The 23300-nt window shown below is 27.4% G+C and overlaps 7 protein-coding genes across 7 annotated transcripts; 4 read left to right on the top strand and 3 right to left on the bottom strand.

Moving 5' to 3' along the window:
• Positions 1-1965: 1965 nt before the first annotated feature.
• On the top strand, positions 1966-3801 carry PmUG01_14028600 (V-type proton ATPase catalytic subunit A, putative; the record flags this gene model as incomplete). Its single annotated transcript, XM_029007838.1, has 1 exon — positions 1966-3801. The coding sequence occupies one exon, from the start codon at positions 1966-1968 to the stop codon at positions 3799-3801; it is 1836 nt and encodes a 611-aa protein (XP_028864187.1).
• A 3304-nt stretch (positions 3802-7105) lies between these two features.
• Positions 7106-8293, top strand: MCAT (malonyl CoA-acyl carrier protein transacylase precursor, putative; the record flags this gene model as incomplete). The annotated part of the gene is made up of 1 exon (XM_029007839.1): positions 7106-8293. The coding sequence occupies one exon, from the start codon at positions 7106-7108 to the stop codon at positions 8291-8293; it is 1188 nt and encodes a 395-aa protein (XP_028864188.1).
• A 1350-nt stretch (positions 8294-9643) lies between these two features.
• PmUG01_14028800 (conserved Plasmodium protein, unknown function) lies at positions 9644-13748 on the bottom strand (the record flags this gene model as incomplete). Its single annotated transcript, XM_029007840.1, has 2 exons — positions 9644-13120; positions 13404-13748. 2 exons carry the CDS (start codon positions 13746-13748, stop codon positions 9644-9646), a joined length of 3822 nt encoding a protein of 1273 aa, XP_028864189.1.
• Positions 13749-15135: 1387 nt separating this feature from the next.
• Positions 15136-16446, top strand: PmUG01_14028900 (conserved Plasmodium protein, unknown function; the record flags this gene model as incomplete). Its single annotated transcript, XM_029007841.1, has 3 exons — positions 15136-15848; positions 16179-16260; positions 16369-16446. 3 exons carry the CDS (start codon positions 15136-15138, stop codon positions 16444-16446), a joined length of 873 nt encoding a protein of 290 aa, XP_028864190.1.
• Positions 16447-16707: 261 nt separating this feature from the next.
• PmUG01_14029000 (mitochondrial ribosomal protein S35 precursor, putative) lies at positions 16708-17499 on the bottom strand (the record flags this gene model as incomplete). Its single annotated transcript, XM_029007842.1, has 1 exon — positions 16708-17499. The coding sequence occupies one exon, from the start codon at positions 17497-17499 to the stop codon at positions 16708-16710; it is 792 nt and encodes a 263-aa protein (XP_028864191.1).
• Positions 17500-18519: 1020 nt separating this feature from the next.
• Positions 18520-22014, top strand: IF2a (translation initiation factor IF-2, putative; the record flags this gene model as incomplete). The annotated part of the gene is made up of 1 exon (XM_029007843.1): positions 18520-22014. One exon carries the CDS (start codon positions 18520-18522, stop codon positions 22012-22014), a length of 3495 nt encoding a protein of 1164 aa, XP_028864192.1.
• Positions 22015-23059: 1045 nt separating this feature from the next.
• ARA1 (apical ring associated protein 1, putative) lies at positions 23060-23245 on the bottom strand (the record flags this gene model as incomplete). The annotated part of the gene is made up of 1 exon (XM_029007845.1): positions 23060-23245. The coding sequence occupies one exon, from the start codon at positions 23243-23245 to the stop codon at positions 23060-23062; it is 186 nt and encodes a 61-aa protein (XP_028864193.1).
• Positions 23246-23300: the final 55 nt, after the last annotated feature.

Raw genomic sequence — 23300 nt, forward strand, 5'->3', positions numbered from 1 at the left:
CAGAGGGCTACATATTTTAACGTACACATTTTTCCGAGAAATAACTCAAATATTCATTTCAGCTGTTTTTGTTCTCACACAATAAAAAAAAAAAATTGTATAGAATTAAATTAAATTATATTTTATTGTATTGTATTATATTAACATAAAATAATATAGCCAGACTTTCCCTACAGATAAATGAATTATCGAGTTGACGTATAAATTAACCTTCAATTGTTATGTAAATTGTTCACGGATACTGTTTTTGCTATAAATATTCAAATGCACTCGCAAAAATGTGTAAATAAGTGTAATGATGTATATTTAAGAAAAAAAAGCACACTACTGCCTTCGCCTTGAAATGTTCTTTTTTCTTTCAATATGGAAAAAATTATAATTATTTTTTAAATAAAAAAAAAAAAAAAGTTATCCACTTTCTTATAATAATTGCTATGTATTATATACCCAACGACTGAACAGTAATGATAAAAATAGTGTAGCCAAAAAAAAAAAAAAAAAAAAAAAAAAAAAATCATAAAACGTATGTAATATATATATATGTATATATATATATATGTGTATGTATTATATATATGTATCATGCATATATACGTAAGCGCATACGTGTGCAAATGCATACACATTAATATACACATAAGCAAATACTTGACCACTGCGCAAAATTGCCAAAATGCTAGATTATAATTTTAACATAAAATTTTAAAAGCACATAATATATTTTCATTCAGTGATCCATATATAGATACGTTCACACATATTTAATATATTTTACTTTGGTTAAAGGTAAAAGAAAAAATTTTAAAATAATTCAAAGAGCAAATTTCATATGTGACAAGGCACAATGAATATTTTTTTTGACACAAATGCGTATGAACAAAAATGGGTAAATTTTTAAAGTGTTAAAAAAGAAAAGATAAGATAAGAAAAAGATAAGAAAAGAAAAAGATAAGAAAAGAAAAAGATAAGAAAAGAAAAAGATAAGAAAAGAAAAAGATAAGAAAAGAAAAAGATAAGAAAAGAAAAAGATAAGAAAAGAAAAAGATAAGAAAAGAAAAAGATAAGAAAAGAAAAAGATAAGAAAAGAAAAAGATAAGAAAAGAAAAAGATATGAAAAAGAATAAGAATAAGAATAAGAATAAGGAATTGAAACAATACAATGCAAAAGAGGCAGTTAAGGAAATAATTTTAAAATGTTTTGAAAAATACGCATTTTTATATATATTATCCATAAAGAAAAAACAGTGATATGATATAATATATATATATATATATTAAATATCAGATATATGTTTGAAAAACCAATGTAACGAATATAACGAATGAAACGAATATAACGAATGAAACGAATATAACGAATGAAACGAATATAACGAATGAAACGAATATAACGAATGAAACGAATATAACAAATGAAACGAATATAACGAATGCAACGAATGTACGAAAGTACGAACGTGCTAATTACATAAAATTTACAGTGACACGATATTGCCTCCTTTTTGCGGAATTGAAGGCATAAATACATTTTACGCATTTTTAAGGTGGAATAATTTTTCACAAGATAAAATAAAAATGAGAACTGTGTTTACCATTTTTAAGGACAATTCAAAGATTAAATTTTTTCCTTATTAAGCGTTTGATAATTTTATAAAGATATATGTGTGTATAATTATTTATTTAAGCATATTTGTAAATTATTCAATAATGTGACTGTTTTGGGAAGTACACCTTCTATTTACACAAATTTCAACATTTTATATAACATTTTTTTTTTTTTTTTTTTTGTGGGTACTCGTAATTCTTACCTATTTTTTATTACGCTTTACGTATTACATTTTTGCCATCTGCATTTCCATATCTCTATTTACTTATTACACTTTTCCAATAGCACTTTTTTTGTGTCCCTAAGCGGTCTACTTCTTTACACTTGCTATATATATTTTTTTTTTTTTTTTCCGAAAAATGACAAAAGCAACAACTGAAAATGAAGAACCTGGTATAGTTTACAAAGTAGCAGGGTCCCTGGTTATAGCAGAGAATATGAGTGGGACAAGAATGTACGAGCTAGCTAAAGTAGGATGGAACAAATTAGTAGGGGAAATTATAAGATTAGAAGGGAATTATGCATATATACAAGTGTACGAAGACACATCTGGTTTATCTGTAGGAGATCCTGTAACAAAAACAGGAAATGCTTTATCTGTAGAATTAGGACCAGGAATATTAGATAACATATATGATGGTATTCAAAGACCATTAGAAAGAATTGCAAATGTATGTGGTGATGTGTACATATTTAAAGGAATTGATATGACTTCTTTAGATCATGAAAAACAGTGGAATTTTTATGCTGATAAAAATGTAAAAATAAATGATATAGTAACAGGTGGAGATATGTTTGGATATGTAGATGAAAATAAATTATTCAAAGAACATAAAATTATGGCCCCACCTAATGCTAAAGGTCGTGTTACGTATATTGCACCTGATGGAACATATACATTAAAAGACAAAATATTTGAATTAGAATATCAGGGGAAAAAGTTTACTTATGGTTTATCTCATTTATGGCCAGTAAGAGAACCTAGACCTGTTCTAGAAAAAGTAACAGGTGATACATTATTATTAACAGGACAAAGAGTTTTAGATTCATTATTTCCAACAGTACAAGGTGGTACTTGTGCTATTCCAGGTGCATTTGGTTGTGGAAAGACATGTGTATCTCAAGCTTTATCAAAATATTCGAATAGTGAAGTAATTATATATGTTGGATGTGGAGAAAGAGGTAATGAAATGGCTGAAATTTTATCAGATTTTCCTGAATTAACAACAAAAGTAGATAATGAAGATGTTGGAATAATGCAAAGAACATGCTTAGTAGCCAATACTTCAAATATGCCTGTTGCAGCTAGAGAAGCTAGTATTTATACTGGTATTACTTTATGTGAATATTTCCGTGATATGGGTTATAATGCTACTATGATGGCAGATAGTACAAGTAGATGGGCAGAGGCATTAAGAGAAATATCAGGACGATTAGCTGAAATGCCTGCTGATAGTGGATATCCAGCTTATTTAGGTGCAAGATTAGCTTCTTTTTATGAGCGTGCAGGTAAAGTCAAATGTATTGGTTCTCCATCTCGCATGGGATCAATAACAATCGTAGGTGCTGTATCACCTCCAGGTGGAGATTTTTCTGATCCTGTTACTACTGCAACTATGTCTATTGTTCAAGCTTTTTGGGGATTAGACAAAAAACTTGCACAAAGGAAACATTTCCCTTCAGTTAATTGGTCAACCTCTTTTTCAAAATATGTTAGACAATTAGAACAATATTTTGATAATTTTGATCAAGACTTTTTATCCTTAAGGCAAAAAATAAGTGATATATTACAACAAGAAAGTGATTTAAATGATATCGTACAACTAGTAGGAAAAGATTCTTTATCAGAAGATCAAAAGGTTGTAATGGAAGTTGCAAAAATCATTAGAGAAGATTTCCTTCAACAAAATGCATTTAGTGATTATGATTACATGTGTCCTTTACAAAAAACTGTAGGTATGATGAAAATCATTTGCCATTTTTATGGACAATGCTTGCGAACATTGCAAGAATATGATTCAAGGGAAAGAAAAATTGGATGGGGCTCTATATATAATACTCTAAGACCTACCATTAACAAAATTACCCACATGAAATTTGAATCCCCTAAGAATACAGATGAGTACTTTAAAAAATACTTCAAAGCCCTGGAGGAGGAGATAACTGTGGGGTTGCGTAACCTGGTTGAAAAGTAGATACGTTGTGCATATATATATATATATATATATATAAATATATGCATGGTTGTATATGTGTGTGTATTTCTATGTGTATGCATATTTATGTGAGAGTACACACACGCCTACTTATCGTGGATGAAAAAATATGACGTATATATTATAATACCACCTTTTTAGTACTGAGAAGTGAAATTTTAAATTAAGATCATTTTTTGTATTTTTGTTTATATCATATATTTGAGCATTAATCAATATTTCCATATTTCCATTTTTCCATTACCCCATATACTCATTATCTTTTTTTCCCATTATCCTATTTTCCCACCATAATTTTTTTTCCTCTTTAATGTATGTTTAATGTTTTAAGAATATGCCATTTATTTCAAAGAGTGTAAGAAGTTCATATGCATTTACGTCTCTTCTTTTTTTCCCATTCATGTTACAGCACAAAAATTTATTTTTGTGCATGCCTTGATTTTTAATGAAAAATTTACTTTTTCCTGTTTTTTCCATTTTTTCTATATTTTTCCACCTTATTTCCATTTTATTTCCATCTTGTTTCTACCTTTTTTCCATTTTTTTCAATTTTCTTTTCTTTTTTTTATTTTTTTAAAGGACAAATCCAATATTATTTTTAATTTTTTTTTTTTTTTTTTTTCATTTGTTTATTATAAATAAGGGTGGCATATATATATTTGCTCCCATACACCCAAGGAATGTAAACATATTCAACTCGCATATATGTGTATATATATACATATGTATGTATATACGTATGAACATTTAAGTAATCCCTTAATTTTTTATTTTTATAAAGTTTTTGCTGCGTTATTTAACGAATGCATTAATAATACGTATGTATATATATATATATAATATATATATATATATATATATAATATATATTTATATATGGGAACACATATATAAACTACCAGTTCTTATGCACACCTTCATTTCAGTTTTCATTTACTCCTCCATTTATTGTATATTAAAATTTATTATTGCATTTTATGCACATTGCTATATGTTAAGATCGGCGTTATATTTCTTTCTTGAGAATAGGAAAATTAATCAAAAAAAAAAAAAGAGTCAAATAAAAGAAAAGGGATATATGTAATTATAACTAAAAATGAAATACATCAAATTAATACAAAAGTTCAGGATAAAAGGAAAAGACTAAAAAAAAAAAAAAAAAAAATTGGATTTTTCCTTTAAAAAAATAAAATAAAATAAAATAACACTGGATTTGTTTAAAAAAAAAAAAAAAAAAAAAAAAAAAACTTGGAAATTACCAAACACAAATAAAACAAAATAGTTTTTTTTTCAAAGACAGCTATCAATTTAGGTATATAAAGGTGTAGTGCAAAATTAAGAGGTATAATATCAAAAGGGGAAATAATAAAAGACAATTTCTGTCTACATAAGGGTGCAGAGGCATCACACTGTAAAACTTTATTAGTTACAATTTTTTAATTTAAAAGATAAAAATAATAAATTAGTAACACTCATTAATATTTATTAATTCATAAAAATGCATGTTTTTATTTCTTTTTATTCGTGCCTCCAATTTGGTAGGACATCACATGTACACATACCTACATATATGCAAGTACCTGTACACATATACCATCGTGGTCAATATATATTAGGTGTTTCCAAATAGGGCCTAAAAAATTGGTAGTTAAAATGTACTACATATGAACAGTATTCCGATAAATAATTTCTCTCAGTAATCATTAAAAAATATTTGTGTATATTGAGAATTATTCTACAAAAACTGTAAAGAAGTATAAGCGGAATTATTCGAGCTAGAAGCCATTTCTATTCTTGATTATTTTTTGTCCATTATGGCATATACATTTTAAAGAAGTCATATATATATATATATATATATATATATATAACAAATATATAGATGAATATATAAATAAATGACTATATAAATAGATGAATCAATTTTGTCATTATTTTAAAATGCTACATATTTTAATAAGTAGAAACACTTAACAAGTAATCATCTGAAAATGCATTTATTTTTTACTTAGGAAAAGACGCAAAGAGCAAATTCCAAGTGAATTTTATAGTTAATAAGCATTTCGATTAATTTTACAAATTAGTCATATTTTACAATTAATCGTTTTCATGATATGTCCTTCTGTTAATTTATTTTTTACTACATGTGCCCTACATGGAGGCATGTACATTTTTTCCCTTATCCAACATTTTGAGATAAAGATGTATCCTTTACAATTACAACGTTTTTATGTGCTTTATATATATATATATATGTTTTTTATTTTATTTTTCTAAAATGTATAACATAATTTTTATGCATCATTTAAGCACGTAAACTGTCGTTTCAACATTTTTTTTTGTTTTTCTCTCTGGATGGGTATAACACTACACAGATGGTATTGTATGTATGTGCATATAAATGTGCCACTTCCTATTTTGTAAAAAGCCTTACTATTAATTTGAGAAATAAATGAGTATCAAAACTGAATTAATAAATTAATTCACAATCTCTTTTTTGGTATTTTTTTTTTTTTTTTTGATATTTTCTGAAATTAACAAAAAGAACAAATTTGAGCAAAAAAGTAAAAATAACAACATTACTGGAAAATTTGAAAAAGGAAATATGATACATGTACTTAAGTAATAAAAATGAACCTCTCTAACAATATACACTTTATAATTCATACATATGTGTAAATGTTAATATAAATGTGAATGTAAACATAAAAAGGAAAAAAGAGAAATTAAAGGCATACAGCCATATGTGAGAAATAATCTGTAGGAACTATTTGTAGTCAGGCATACAAATATGAACACAAATATATACACGAACGCATACATGAACGCATACACGAATGCATACACGAATGCATACACGAATGCATACACGAATGCATACACTAATGCATACACGAACGCATACATGAATGCATACACGAATGCATACACTAATGCATACACGAATGTGTACACGAATGTATACCTGAATGTATACATTATTGTGCACAGAAGTTTACATAACTAGCAAATTAGGGGAACGTTACACCAATTTTAACACACGACGACGTAATGTACATGCACATTTTTAAAAATTGACATTTAAAAAAATATGTTATTTGTATTTTAAAAGGAAAAGGTAAAAAACTACATCATTGCTAACTGAATATGCCGTTCATTTGGGAACAGCACACATATATTTATATATATATATATATGTTTGCACGTATGCATACATAAATATTTATATATTTCTCTTCTTTTGTGTGAGTAAAAAAAATATCACTTGGTACAGTTCAACAATATGCACTTAAGAAACCGTCTTTTGTTATTATTACTAGTAAAAACAATATTATGGAACTCGAAAAATAGTGAAAGTTTCATTTTAAAAAGGAAAGAGACAGTTGTAATTGGATCAACAGGAAATCGGAACAATAAAAAGAATATTAGAAGAAGGCTAATAAAAGAGGAAAGTATTGGCAATGAAACAGAACAAATTTTGACATCATCAGAAAACGAACATTATATAAGAAATAAATTAAAAGAATTTGAAAAATATAGAATAGAATCATATAGCTCCAAATACACTTTTTTTTTTCCAGGACAAGGAGAACAATATATATCTATGGGTTTAGATACTTATAATAATTGTAAGCAATCAAAAGAAATATATGATCGTGCAAGTAAAATTTTGGGTTATAATTTAATGGATGTAATTAAAAATGGACCAATAGAAAAATTAAAAAATTCAGAAATTGCACAGCCATCTATTTATACAGTATCTATTGCTGCGTATGAAAAATTAAAATATGAAAATAATGAAGCACTTATGAAATTAAACTTATGTATGGGTTATTCATTAGGGGAATATTCCGCTTTAACATGTTCAGAATCCTTACCTTTTGAAGAAGGGGTATATTTAACAAAAGAAAGAGGAAAAGCTATGCAAAATTGTGCAAAATTGTATGATATGACAACAGTTGCAATTGTTGGATTAACATTAGATACTATTTATAAATTAATAGAAGATGTTAATAAAGAAATGAAAGATGATATTTTTATTGTTAGTTATATGACAGATAAAAAATTTGGATTATGTGGAAAACCACAAAGTATGGAATACCTTAATAAATTGGCAAAAGAAAAATATAAAGCTATTTTTACAAAAAAATTACAAATATCTGGTGCATTCCACTCATCTTATATGTTCCCAGCTAGGAAAACATTAGAAAATGTATTAAATCAAATAAATTTTAAAAAGTTAAAAGTCCCTGTCTTGTCAAATGTAGATGGCAATGCATATGATGACCCCTCTATAATTAAACAGTTGTTGCTTCTCCAGTTAACTAGTCCCATAAAAATAAATAGCTGTTTACAAAATATTTTAAAATATGGCTATGAATGTGGTTATGAATTAGGACCAGGTACTATTAACTCGAACCTTTTAAAAGATGTATCCCAAAAAAAAAAAACTGCTATTCCTTATATATGAGAAGTATGACTATGCGTTTAATTTGTCTGATAAGGTTGAGCTAACTATTTTTCAAATAACGAGTTTGAAAGGGAAGCGCATCATATAGATAAAATTAGGTCAAGCAACGCATTTATATACATATATATATACGTGTATATATATATATATATATATTTTTATCGATCACCATTTTTAACACATTCTCTAACGGCACATTAATACATATGTAATTTATTTCTTACTTTTTTCCATGCACATGTTACTTTTATTTATAAATCCTTTCATTCGTTTAATTGTTGAATTGTTTTAAAAATGCCATAAATTGATTATGAAGCCGCAATGATAGGCTCCATTATTAATCTGCGATATATTTTTGTACATTCATAGTGTTTTTTTGACTTGTTAAGCTTAAATACAAATGACATAGGTTTTAATAATCTTTCCCGTAAGATAGCACATGCCTTATATATGGCTTAAAATTTATTTCACTAAAAAGAATTTATGCAAAATTTTATCTGTTAGTTAAAATATTAATAAATATATATTTTTATGTAAATTTGTACATATCTATATAAATTATATATACGTATAGGTCTACGTGTGAATGCGTTTACACAAACGCATATAAACATGTATGTATGTATTTACGCACGTTCATTTTAAATAAAATAACTTTGGAATAAGCGCAAAAAAAAAAAAAAAAAAAAAAAAAAAAATGTGCAATTTCAAAATTTTTATAATCCTCTTTACAGATTTCTTAAATCACTTTTTGTTACCTTTTGTGTGTTGAACATTTTAAAAAAGAAAGCACATTAAAGACGCTTTATTCTCAAGGAATAAAGTTTTCCAGTTTTAACAAAAATGAAATGGAACAAATATGTAAATGCTTATATGTATATGTTCATATTCATGCGTGCACACATGTATGCATATAGGCAAACCGTGTGAACACGGGGAATCTGCTCAAACAAATGCACAAAAAAATATTCATTAACATTAATATGGGCATACTTGTAATAATTACAAAAAAAAAAAGATTTAAAATTTTCAAATAAATATTATAAAAATGCATTTTACGCATTCGTATTTGTTAAAATAAATTTATATAAGTTATCAAATACAAAGAAAAGGTATGAGCCCAATTATGTAAGCATTTTCGTGCCCACATATAGACATATACATATATATACAAATGAGTGTATACATATATATATATATATATAGACTATTTTGTTTCTTCATGTGTAAAGGTATATACGGCACGTACGCACCATTAACCCTCTTTTCTACGTAAAAGGGCGCTCCCTTGTTTTTTTCGTACCAAATGGATGATCAATTTTTTTAAAATCATTATCCGGATAACACCTGTTATCGCACGTACTCCTTGTAGCATTTTTTTAAATAATTATCCTTCAAATTAGGAAGTAAAAAGCAGTTGGTATGATCTTTCCTACTAGAGTAATTAATTAATTTCTCTTCGTTTTTATCAGGGATTTCACAGAAAAATGTATCCTTATTTTGAAGTTTAATTTGAGTTAATTTACAATTAATTCTGTCTTTATGACTTTCATGGTTATTACTATTATTATTATTACTACTACTATTATTATTATTACTACTATTATTATTTCTACTACTGTTATTATTATTACTACTACTATTATTATTATTACTACTACTATTATTATTATTAATATTATTATAATGCCTACTACTGCTAATACCAGCACAAATGCTGTCCCGGCTTCCCCCTACCATATTACCTCTATTGATAGATTTTTCTTTTATTCTGTGTAAAATATTTTCCATGGGCATGATGGAATTATTTTTGAAATTTATTTGCAACTTGCAATTTTTTTTTTTCTCATTTAATATGTTGTCAAATTTTAAGTTGTTCACTATTTTCAAAAAAATATCTTTTTTATCCTTTATATCATTTTTGTCTACTAATTTTAGATAGTTATATTTGTTTAAATTAATTACATACGGTTCATTCTTTTTATGATCAGCAGTATTATCATTCATAATGTTTTCATTTTCATCCTTTTTATATTTAATTAATACATCATGCAACGGATCGTACACATTATACTTCTTTTTTATATTTACATGACTGTGTTCAGTATTTATTTCATTACAATTGATACCATATAATTCCTTAATCATTTCCACATCTTCTCTTTTTAGAGGAATATCGTTTTTTCCATATTCATATTTATGAATGAGAGAATTATCAAACACATCATCAAAATTCTTTTTTCTAAATTTTTTAGTCAACTTGTCTTCATTATACTTGTTCATGTCATTAATTTTTTTAAAAATATATGGGATATTAGTTAAACTATGAAATTTCACATCCTTACTTTTTTCCCTATTATGTAAAAGTGAAAATTTTGGTGATGTTTTTCCTTCGTTTTTATGCCCATTTTTCCTTTCTAATATGTTAATACGTTCTTCGTACATAATCCCATTTTTGCTATTTAATGAGTACTCTCTTGCAATTGTATGCCTTTTTGTATTTAAAGCGTCTTTAGTTTTACTTTTTTTGTCTTGCTCTCCTTCATCAACTCCTTTTTCACTGCTTATACCATTCTGCGTTTTGTCAGTAAAATTACGATAATTATGAGAACATGCATTACATAATTTTTTACGTTTTCTTTTTTTTCTTAACCATTTCTTCACGTTATATTGCAAATATATGATACGTCGCATAAGCATATCGTGACTTACTTTATAAGTATATATAAATTCTGAGCTATTGTTTCTAATGTTAAAGCATAAGGTAGTTGTTGTTTTGGCTTGTTCTTTCACTTCCTTCACATCTTTCACATCTTCCACTTTTTTGCCCTTTTTCTTGTTTTTTTCATTATTTCCCAAAAATTTAGAGCTACAATTTATTACTCTTATATAATCTCTTTCCTTCTGTTTTTTTGGCATAACTCCTAAAACGTCCCTAAATAATCCTTTGTTAGACATTAAATACATCCGTTTGTCTATTTGTTCGCCTCTACTACTTAATATGTAACTGTCAGGGTCTATACAATTTGGAAAAGGATATGATGATCTGCCTTTACCTGAGTTATGAATGCATTTGGTACAATTACATGAAGCACCCTTCTCCCGTTTTTCCATTTTTTTTTTTTTTTTTTTTTTTTTTTTATCCATGTACGTACTATCAATAAATTCTGTCTGATCATTCCTAATATAAATAGCTTGATCATGAAATGACAAATTGATTATCCTATTTAGGTAAGAAGTCATTTTCTTTTTTTTAATATTCAACAGACATTTCTGCGCTTGATTTATGCTACTCATGGCAATATCAATGCATTTTTTTTTTTCAAAATTTTCTTTTATTTTAAATTCTTTATTAATATCATTAAGTACCTTTTGTATGTTCTCCTTATCATATGTGCGAGTACAATTATTTGCGCTATTTCTTCGTTCTTCGTTATATGATCTTAATATATTTCCTTTATTGTTAGTACCATCTTCATCGTTATAGTAATAGTCATTCTTGCGTAAATTTTCCTTAACATGTTTATCATCCGAACTATTTTCTTTACCATTAATACATATATTATTCCGTGTGTTACAAAATAATTTATTTTCAATGATATCAATACTACTATGATTAAAGTATTTTTTCTTTTCTTCTTGATCCACCCCTCTGTTTCCATTAGACATGGAACAATAAGATTCCTTCCCCATAGAATCATAAATGATACATTTTTCTCTATAACTTTTTTCCTTTAATTTAATCATTTCTTCTTTTATTTTTTTAATTTCTTTCTTTAATTTTTTTACTTGATTCTTTTTTTTTGAGTTTTTGGTATTTTTACTAAAATCATGGTTTCGGTTGTCTATGTTTTGCTGTTCTTCCTTTTTACTGTCTTTTTTATCACTTACATTTTTTTTTATTCCTAATTTGTCGTCATAATTTTTATTTCCACCATCACAAATTCGGTCTATAGATTCATGGGCATGCACTAGTTGGTTGTCCCTTTCGCTTCTTCTCTTTTTATCCTCTTTTCCATTTACATTTTCGAAATAATTTTCAGAGTCATTTTCATTTTTTACATAATCGTTAATTATTGTACCCTTTGATTGGAAATTTCGCTCATTCTGCGCATTTTCTAAATTTTCCGTATTTTTCTTTTGTGCCTCATTAAAAAGATGCCTTTCGTTTTTTTGATTCATATTGCCATGCAGCCCGTCCTCCGATATGAGGCCTAGTTGTTCACCATATTGCACTTTACCATTTTGTGTAATTAATAAAACATTTTTTTCAATATATTCAATAACTTGATATAATTTATAAAACCTCTTCTTATCGTGTAATCTTATTAAAGTATTATCTTCAAAATATTCATTCATTACCCAGTGCAAAATTGCATAACTATTAAATGGACCTTGCTCATTATTATTGTCATCTAAATAAACCCAGTATAATGTTCTTCGTTCTTTTGTCAAATCCTTAAAATCGTTAATAATCATTTTATCTTGTAAAAAATCGTTTTGATATCTTTCCTCCTCTTCTATATTCTCTTTACGTATAATCATATTTTCATCATTTTCGTTGAGTTGCATTTTAGGCACTTGTTCTTTTTTTAAAAATGCATCATTTAAAAAATCGTCTGACTTTATTTTATTTAATAAATGATTGTATATTATTCCATTCTTTAAATATAATTTTATTTTCCCTTTTATTACATCATTTTCAAAATGTATACAATTAGTATTATCATAATATTTTTTGTCCTTTATATCTAACTCGTTTCTGTGCACATATTCGATTTTGTCGTTTTTCAAGTTCTTCCTCAGCACGTACAAAATTAGGCTTTCCTGCGCGAGTAAAACATAAGCAAAAAAAAAAAAAAAAATAATAAAAATACGTAAAAAAATATGCGTATTGAAGATAACGCCCCAAGTGTGCAAAAAAATATGCGCCCACAGATTTATATATGTATACATATATATATATATATATACATATATATACATATATATACATATATATATACATATATATACAAGTATATGTCCCATACAATGTACACAGAACAATTCAATGTCGTTTTTTCTCTTTTTTTTTTTTTTTTTTTGGTGATATATAAAAATTTCTTACGTATTTTTCTAGCAAATTAAAGGCATATGAAATGTTCATTTCGTAGGACATCATACATATTTCGCTGTTGTCCTTTTTGATGCTCATGTACCAAGGTGTTTCATAAAACTTCACATTTTTTCCTTGCCTATTTTGTTCATCTACATTGTCTTCTACCTTTATATGTAAACAGTAAACTATGCTTTCTTCTTCGTCTCCTTTTCCTTTGCCTTCTCTTTCTTCTTCCTTTTCTTCCTCTTCTTTAACCTCCTCTTTTTTTTCCTCTTGTTCTTCATTCGCATTTACGTATCTTTTGTTTGTCGGAAATTCTATCTCAATACTGTGGATGTACAAGTTGATATCCATTTTTGAACGCTCAAATGCAAATAGATAAGCACATGCACGAATGTATGTTAACACGTATATATATACATAAATGTATACATATATATATATATATATATATATATATATATATATATATATATATCACACAATTGCCCATACGCCTATAATATATGTATGCGTGCCCCTAATTCCCCATGAACATTTTTTTTTTTGACATGTTCATGATAAGATAACAGATATATCATGGATGTGGGTTATTGTTAATTAAAAAGGAAGGAAATACAGAAAAATATACAAACATGAAAATTACATATATTTCATTTTACACACATATAAATGATAATAGATAAAAACCACACAGCAATATGTTCAATACGCTTTTTTACTTTTATATATAAGCAAATCAATTATATCGTGTGTGCATTATATGAAACGCCTACACATATTACGAATAACAAAATGTAACAGTACAAATATGATGTACACATTTGTATGTGTGTAGTATTCTTTTATTCTTCCATATTTTATTATACAGTAAGAAGTTAAATAAAAATTACTCAGTTCGCTGCCTTTTTTTTGGACATTTTGTCAAAAACGGACCATTTATGTAATAAACAAAAAAAAAAAAAAAACAACGAAAAAATGGAAGTACGAAAAAGTGAAAAGGAAAAAATGAAAGTACGAAGGAATGAAAAGGAAAAAATGGAAGTACGAAGGAATGAAAAGGAAAAAATGGAAGTACGAAAAAATGAAAACGAAAAAAGAAAGAACGAAAAAAAGGAAGAACAAAAAGATAAAAGAATGAAAAAAAGGAGGAACAAAAAAATAAAAGAACGAAAAAAAGGAAGAACAAAAAGATAAAAGAACGAAAGAAAGGAAGAACAAAAAAATAAAAGAACGAAAAAATGAAAACGAAAAACCATTTATATATTTTTTTTTTTACTTTGACGTACTTTTGCTTCACTCCATTTCCATTTCGCTGACCTTCGCAGTTGCAAAAGGAGAAATTGGGATGAAAAATTTTTCTTCTTTTTTTTTAATTTTGTGGGGGTGCTTCAACATTTCCAAAATATTTTACTCAAATGTAAAATGTCATATTAGCGTATATTTTTGTATGAGTATGCGTTTGTACACATTATCAAATGGGAGAAAAAAAAAATAATAATAATAAAATAAAAAATACAAAATACAAAATAAATAATTGGATATATATATATATATATATACTTACACTGAATTTTAAGCCTCCTTTTTTTACGCCAAGAAAAGACGAGAACACAAAAGAAAAAGTTTGTTTTATTATTTACTTTACTTTCCATGTAAATTATTAATATAATACAATTACGGCGTTCCAGGGAGGTACTCCCTTTTTTCTTAAATTTAAATATAAAAAAAATAAAAAAAGATGCTCCACTTTTTTAGCAGTTCTTACAGGGAATGTACCATTTTTAAAAAGAAACACTATTACAATTCCTTTTTTTTTTTGAAGAAATCTATTAGCTATACACAATACAATATAAAAAATACGGACTCAAATTATTACTTGTATGAATTATACAGATCTATAGAGAACTGTAAAAATGGAAATTTGTTATATAGGTTAAGTCATAAAGCACTAACTTATCAAATACATGATTTGTATTTATGGAGATTAATTGAACAAAAATTTTATGAGTTACATAAAGAGTTAACACCAAAGGAAATATCATCAATTATAAACTATTTTAAACAAATAAAAATTAATGATAGTAAAATATATGAAAACAGTATTGATATAATATTATCATCCATTCATACTTATTCCCTTCATGATTTGTCCGTAATATGTTTATCATATACGTATTTTAATAACAAGGTAAATACAGTTTTCATTAATAAAATAGCAGACGCAATAATAAAGTTATATGAACAAGAAAAAAGTACTATTCATAAACTTACTAAAAAGGAATTATACAGACTGCTCATTTCTTATGTACATATTATTGGAGCATACAGTAAAATAAGGCATAAAAATATTGAATTATTTAAAATAGCTTCTATATATATTTATGGTGCCCTAACCACTGATATAACTATTCCCGCCAAAATTATTATAAAAATAATTAATTCCTATTCCAAGTAAGTCTTAAAAATTTTTAATTTAATAACAAAAAAAAAAAAAAGAAAAAAAGAAAAAAAGAAAAAAAGCGAAAAAAACTAGCAGTACAAATGGGCTATTTCTGCACATAATATCTACTTATGCGAAATGTGTATATATAACTATAAGCATATACAAATATATTTATACTTAGTAAGGTCGACGATGGATCTGATGAACGAAACAATAAGTTGAATTAAGACTATTGCGTAAATAAATATATATGTGTGTATGCTTGTATGTATGTATATATATATATATATATGTACATTTTTTTTTATTTTTCATCAACCCCCCTAAAATATTGTTAGTGTAAAAATTAAGCATAGTAAAATATTTGACTTAATCGCAAAAGATATACCTACTATGAAAATCACAGATGAAGAATTAAAAGTAGGAAAAATTTATTAAATAATTTTAACTACTTCCCCTTGGAATAATATTAACATTATTCACCATATATTTGTATTCCTTTTTTTTTTTTTTTTTTTTTTTTTTTAGGTTATAAAGCGCAATTTCGATGAACTAAAATATTCCAATGAAACCCTTGATAAGTACATTCAATACAGGCTGTCTTGATTATGTTTTTTTGTATGTGTAGATGCTTTACCCCTTTCTGTTCAGTTAATTTGGTATACCTTGCTCATTTTGTACATTTTTTCAATTTTGTTCATTTTATTTGCTTCGCCATATTTTGATCTACATGGCTGCAAATACGTCTGTCCGTTAGTGTAGCCGTGCATACACCCCTTTTTTTCTTTTGACCTCAAACTAATTTACCCAGCAAAAGGATCGACCCCCACTCACTCCGCTCAACAAACACTGTAAACTGTAGAAACTCTACAAACTTTTAATTCTTTTCATTAAAAGCTGTATCGCGTCCCCCAGGTACGCTGCATTGTGGTTATAGGTATTAAAAAAATTGCTTTCTAAATATATTATTTGTTTTTTCTTGTCTACTCGTTCTTCCCCTAATACCTGAGTAATTTTTTTCTTTTCTCTTGATGATAAGGATAAATCGTTTATGTTTGAACTGAAAAAACATATATTATTTTCATCATGGTCAACTATAGAAGATCCATGCCATATGACTGAATAATGAAAGGTATGCGGAAAATTAAATCTGTCATGGTCTAATGATCTTGGTAAGGTTGATTCATGTTGCAATTTGGTTAAGGGTGTTATAAATGTACTAGGGTTCTTTTTATGTTTTATATTTTCTTTATCATGTGTAATACTTAACAATTTCTTTATTCTATATTTATTTCTAAAACTGAAGTGTCTTCTTGTTTTTTCTTTTCCTACACATAGTTTCATAATTTCTTTTTTAATATTTTTACTAATAACTGATGGTGGTTCACACACTGTTGTTCTATCTTCTAGCCGTATAGGGGGCACCTTCAACTTTGTACTTTTTTGTTCTTCGGTTAAATTTATTCTTTCTCTTTTTTTTCTATTCTTTTTACCCCTTACTTGATTGAACATGCACCATATTTTATTATTTATTATTTCAAAATGTTTATGTTCATTATCCCTATTAATACCAATGATGTGATGGACATATTTATTACACTGAAAGAAGAACAAAACCCTCGGTTTTGCAGCATCCAATTTTTGTATTATAGTGCCCATATTGTTAATTATTTCCCGTGAAACGTTAAAGACTCATTGAAGGCTCTCACGAATGGTATGGTTACTGTTCCTGTTAGTAACAGTAGCAGTAGATGTAACAGTAGTAGCGGTGTTACTATTGCAAACACATCGACTATTCATACTACGTACTAAGCTTCAAAGAGAAATGAATATTAAGCAATCAAACAGATGCAGTAAAAGTTTTCCCTCGGAATGTTATCACAGCTTTGCACTTCTAATTAATGGGAAGTTTATTTTACCACTAATACATCTCTTCTAAATAGCAAACGTACGTATTTATCATTTGCATAGTCACTGCATGCGTTTTTGTTTACCTCTATTCAGGTAATTACACAGAATTCTAATTGCAAGAATGAAAGTAAAAAAGGTACTTCGCATAAAGAAAAAATTTTTAAAATTAGAGAAAATGAAAATAAGTGCTCGGTTAGAAATATGCAATTTTTTACGCTATTTATTTTTTTTGCATTTATTCGTAGGCATTTATTTTTACGAGTTCATTTTTACGAAATCATTTTTACGCGCTGATTTTTACGAATTTACTTGTGGCACATTTTATATATATATTTTTTTTCAATATAATACACCCAAGCCAAACACAGTTATGACAATTGTGAAAGTGGTATAATGCAAAAAATGCAATGAGAAATTGATTGAGACTTATCTTATCCTCCACATTTTTTTGTAAAATAGTGGAAAATTACAACTACTCTTTTGTAATAAGCCAACACGTTGTTGTTTTGTAGATTTTGTTCTTTTCTTGCTTTTCTTTTTTCTTCTTTATTATTTGTATTTCTTTTTTTTTTTTTTTTTCTTTTGTTTTTTGCGGAATAGTAAAAATGCCTTTCCCTTAGTTTTACATATTTGTTTGTTTTTCTGACTTCGTTTACTTTGTTCTCTTCACTCTACTCCTGAGCACCCTGTTTATATGCTCAAGTGCTCTCACATGTACGCTCAAAGGAAAACATGTTATGAGTTATTATAAATAAAAAAAAAAAAAAAATGATTTTTCTCTTCAATAAGCTCCTATACAAAGGGAAGTACATACCTGTTGGTCGAAGAGTATTTAGAGAAAAACTGGTAAAAGGAAGAAAGCAGAAATCCCCCATAATTTTATTGCCTCCCTATATATCTATACATGAACTTAGACTAATGTTAAATATAAATTATGAAACATGCTTTAAAGCTGCTAATGTTTATAAATGTGGAAATAAATACAGATGGAAAGACTCAGATGATAGGATCTTCCAAACAGTAAACAAACGAAATGTAATTATACCTTACAATGTTGCAGCATATGTTAGTAAATTATTTAAGTTTAAACCAAAGCTTATTGAAGTAGAGATATTTTGTGAAGAGGGAAAAAGAGTTGATAAGTCTCTCATGGACATATATAAAAATGCTTACGAAGCTGAAAAATATTATGAAAATAGTTTGATGCACCAAAATGGAAGGTTATATTGTAATAGGGAAAGAGGTGTGAACATGGGTGGAGGTGCAAATACATTAACGAGAGACGTGAGAAAAATAAGTTTATCAAATCAGGGCAGTATTAATAGATGTGGTAATGACAATGGTAGTGGTATGGGCCATAGTGGCAGCTACAATAGTATCTGTGTTAGTCATACTGACGACAACAGTGATAATCATACGCAAGGTTTGCACGATTGTCTTCTGGCGCACCCCAGTGCTTACTATAGCTCATCTAATGAAAGGCAAAATTACTATACGGTTGTTTCCGTAATAGGACATATAAATCATGGGAAAACTACACTACTAGACAAAATAACAAAGAATAATTTGGCTCTAAGTGAAGCTGGGTGCATTACACAAAATATAAAACCTATAAATTTTGAATATGGTCCTTATAGGTTTACATTTCTAGACACACCTGGACATAAAGTTTTTCAAATATTTAGAGGAAGAGCTGCATTCCTTTCAGATATCCTTATTATCTTAATTTCGTTAGAAGTTGGAGCAGAAATACAAACTGAAGAATCAATAAAATATGCTGATAAATTCAACATACCTGTTATTTTTGCTTTAAATAAAGCTGATATATATGGGGGTAATGAATCTATAGTAAAAGCGGAGCTAAAAAAGCAATGTGTAAAGATGTTTGATGATGGTAATTTAAAACATAATTTTTCAGTAGAAATTGAAAATTCGATCACTATATCATCCTTAAATGGTTATAATTTGGACAAGCTAGTTAATAGAATATTTTTCATATCACAGAGTATAAATTTACCATATCATAGTGTAAACGATTTTTATACCCATTATATGGATGATCGTTTGGGTGTTAACAACAGCTATATGGACGACTGCCCACGTGTCGACGGCAGCCGTGACGAGGAAAAAGCCAAAGTACAGAGAAATGACGATTTGAATTTACTAAAAAAGTATATCCGAAAATCCGATTTTCTACTAGCGCTGGATAAAAGCCCATTTGGAATGGGCATTGTAGTAGACATAAGCAAAGACTCAAGTAAAGGCACGATCCTTCATGTTATTGTAAGAAATGGTTTCTTCATTGAAGGCAGTTATTTTATATGTGGTTCAGCTTATGGAAGGATTCAAAAGATGTATAAATTTAATAGTAACTATAAGGAATGCTGCAATTATGCATCTATAGGTATGGCAGTTCAAATATCAGGAATAAAAAAAAGTGGGCATGCAACAACAGACGACTTAATTTTTACTCTTCCACAAAATAATGCTTTCAGATTATGCCAATACAGACTCATGGTCGAAAAATTAACAACATTACAAGTTAGTGGTAAAGAAATTAAAGTTTCATGGGAAAATGATATGAAAAAAAATGAGTTTCACGCAGAGGATATTTACGAAAATAGACTTGAAATGTCTGATAAAAGAAAAGCCATTGAAGAATTTGGGGTACAAAATGACAAAATATTTGAAGATGTATCTGTGCAAGAATTTCATAAGAGCAATACTCAACTAAGGAAAGAAGAAAACGATTTTGTACAAATTGAGTTAGAAGAGGAACATAAATATGAAGAAGTGCAAAATAATAAAAAACAAAAAATACAAACTATACTTATGCAACAAGATAATAATGAAAGTATTTTAGTGCCTGAAGAAAAAACAATTCTATATTTCCAGAACCCAATAAATAACCCGCAATGTAATTCTCTTGACAATGAATCCTTATCTGTAGGGGAGGTAAATGGCACTTCGGAGAAGCAGCCTTGTAATAGGGAAAAGCCCAACAGTACAAAGTTGGATTATTCTAAAAATAGTCATTTGGAATATTGCTACCAGAAAAATTACAACCCACAAAATGATCGCCATAAAAATGATGGATACAAACAATCTGTTCATCCAGGAATCTCCAGCTCTTCTCTTATCAACGAATATGCTTTCGATAGTGATACCTCAAACATATTAGACAATAATTCTGTAAGCCAAATTGACAATAAAGGACAAAGAACAGATTATGATTATGCTACTTTGCAAAATAAAGTTTACGGTTCGATGGAAAAAAGGAGTACAATGAAAGAGGAACAGAAAAATATAGGCAAAGAGGCAGTATGTCGAATAGGGGAAGAAGAGAGGAAGAAGGTGAAAAATGAAGAAGATAATTATTCTAAAGGCACAAATGTTCTTACTGATAAAGAGCTAGAATTAAATTACAGGGGAAGAAAAAACAAATATTCTAAAGATTTTTACACAATGTATGATACATCATTGAATGAGGAAAGCTCAGAAAAACCAGATACTTCACATAATGCAAATAACCAAAATGAAGGTAATAACTGGCGCGAAAATATGAACAAATTGAATGAACCCTGGTACTATGAAGAAAGCGAAGAAACGTGGACGAAAAAAGTACTTCAGAGAAATGATAAACTTATGGAGAGCTGGAGAGGAAAAACACGACAGAGAGAAATTGAAAAGGAAAGACAATTATTTTATGAAAAACAAATGATATTGAAAAATGAAATTATGAAAAGACGACTTCTAGGGGAAGAAGAACTAACTGAAGAAGAAATTAATGCGTATCTTTATGGTGAGAAAAATGAAAAAGCAGATGATAACACAAATGCAGTAGATCAAAATGAAGATATTAAACTACCAGAAAAAAATTGCCCTGTAATACCTATTATAATCAGAACTAACTACGTTGGAATGTTTGATATTTTTTTAGACGAGTTTGAAAATATCCAAAAAAAATATAATGTAAAAATATCTGTTGTTCATGGTGGTATAGGACCTATTACACCAAATGATGTCGTCCATGCTGAAGTAGAAAGTAATTATGGTTATTGCTGTATTTATGCTTTTCACGTTAAAATATTACCAGATTCCGTAAAACAAGCAGTTTTGTCTAATATTGTAATAAAACAATTTGATGTTTTCACCGACCTAATAGATGATGTTGTCAATAGAATTAAAAATGTAAAGGCTTTAATTGCACATAATATGTATGTAAGGAGCCTCAAAAATGAAAAAACACGGGAGGGGTTATAAATAGTGATAATAATAGTAATAATAATGATAAAATACATTAAATTAAGACAAAATTTTTAATTAGATTAGCAAGGAAAAAAAATAAAAAAAAAAAAAAAAGAAAACGAAATATACTTCTGTTTCGTTTTTCGTAAATATTTCATATTCATGTAAATGTTCGTAAGACCAAAGATCCTCTCTCTATATAGGTAAATTCATTTTAAACCAGAAATATAACCATATAGTCTCTTGAACATAACTACAAAAAATTAGAATAAACATTTGCATAATTATGATTATTTCTCTTTATAAAAAAAAATATATTAAACAATTCAAAAGATGTCATCACTTGTGATTTTATATATTTTTTTTTGCTTTTGTTAGTTGCATTGATTTATTGTACGTGGTTAAAACGAGCGCCGATCATGTATGTTTGTATATATATAAATATATATATATATATATACTCATATATTTATTTATTTATGCGTGAGAGCGTTCCGTTTGTTCTTTTATTTCGTTTTAATGTATTTCGTTTTAATGTTTTTCTTTTTAATGTATTTCGTTTTAATGTTTTTCTTTTTAATGTATTTCTTTTTAATTCGTTTTATTTCGCTTTATCTTTAGAGGCTTAACGAGCAAAGAAATATTGTTTTTGTTTGTAAAACTTAAAAAGTGAGAATTACTAAAAATTGATATTTCACTTATAAATAACTTATATGAACTTCAAAAATTGATACACACATGAAAAATTGTCTACATCGTGCAGACATTCGAAATGACAAAACATAAGAATTAAGAAAAAATATAACAAAAAAATGATCAATGCTGCAAATCTGCTACTTACATTCCTATATATATATGCTATATACTTATTCATAACGGCATACTTGTAAAAAATAATAAAAAATATGTTTGCATGTTAATATAAATTGACAATTATACTTATTATTCACTTGCATATTTCATTATAAAAAAAAAAAATTTTTTCAAGGCAAATATTACTCTTGTCTTGAATTCCTTGCACCATTTTATTAATGCTCTTAATGCTCGTTGTAATTATAATTTAAATGTAAGTTATGGCTTCCAATATTTTGTATTTCTTCATATAATAATAGTAGTACTTACAGCTGGACTTGAAAAGACCAAAGTTGAAGGATAAATCTGAACTGGTGTGGAAACAATTGTTGATACAGGTGTTGTTGGGATTGTATAGATTCTTGACGTTGAAACCGCGGGTACAGACACACATGTCCTGTATGCTGCTATAGAACTTGGAACATATACTATAGACATCTTTAGAAATT

This window comes from Plasmodium malariae (assembly GCF_900090045.1).
Source record: "Plasmodium malariae genome assembly, chromosome: 14".
NCBI lineage: Eukaryota > Apicomplexa > Aconoidasida > Haemosporida > Plasmodiidae > Plasmodium > Plasmodium malariae.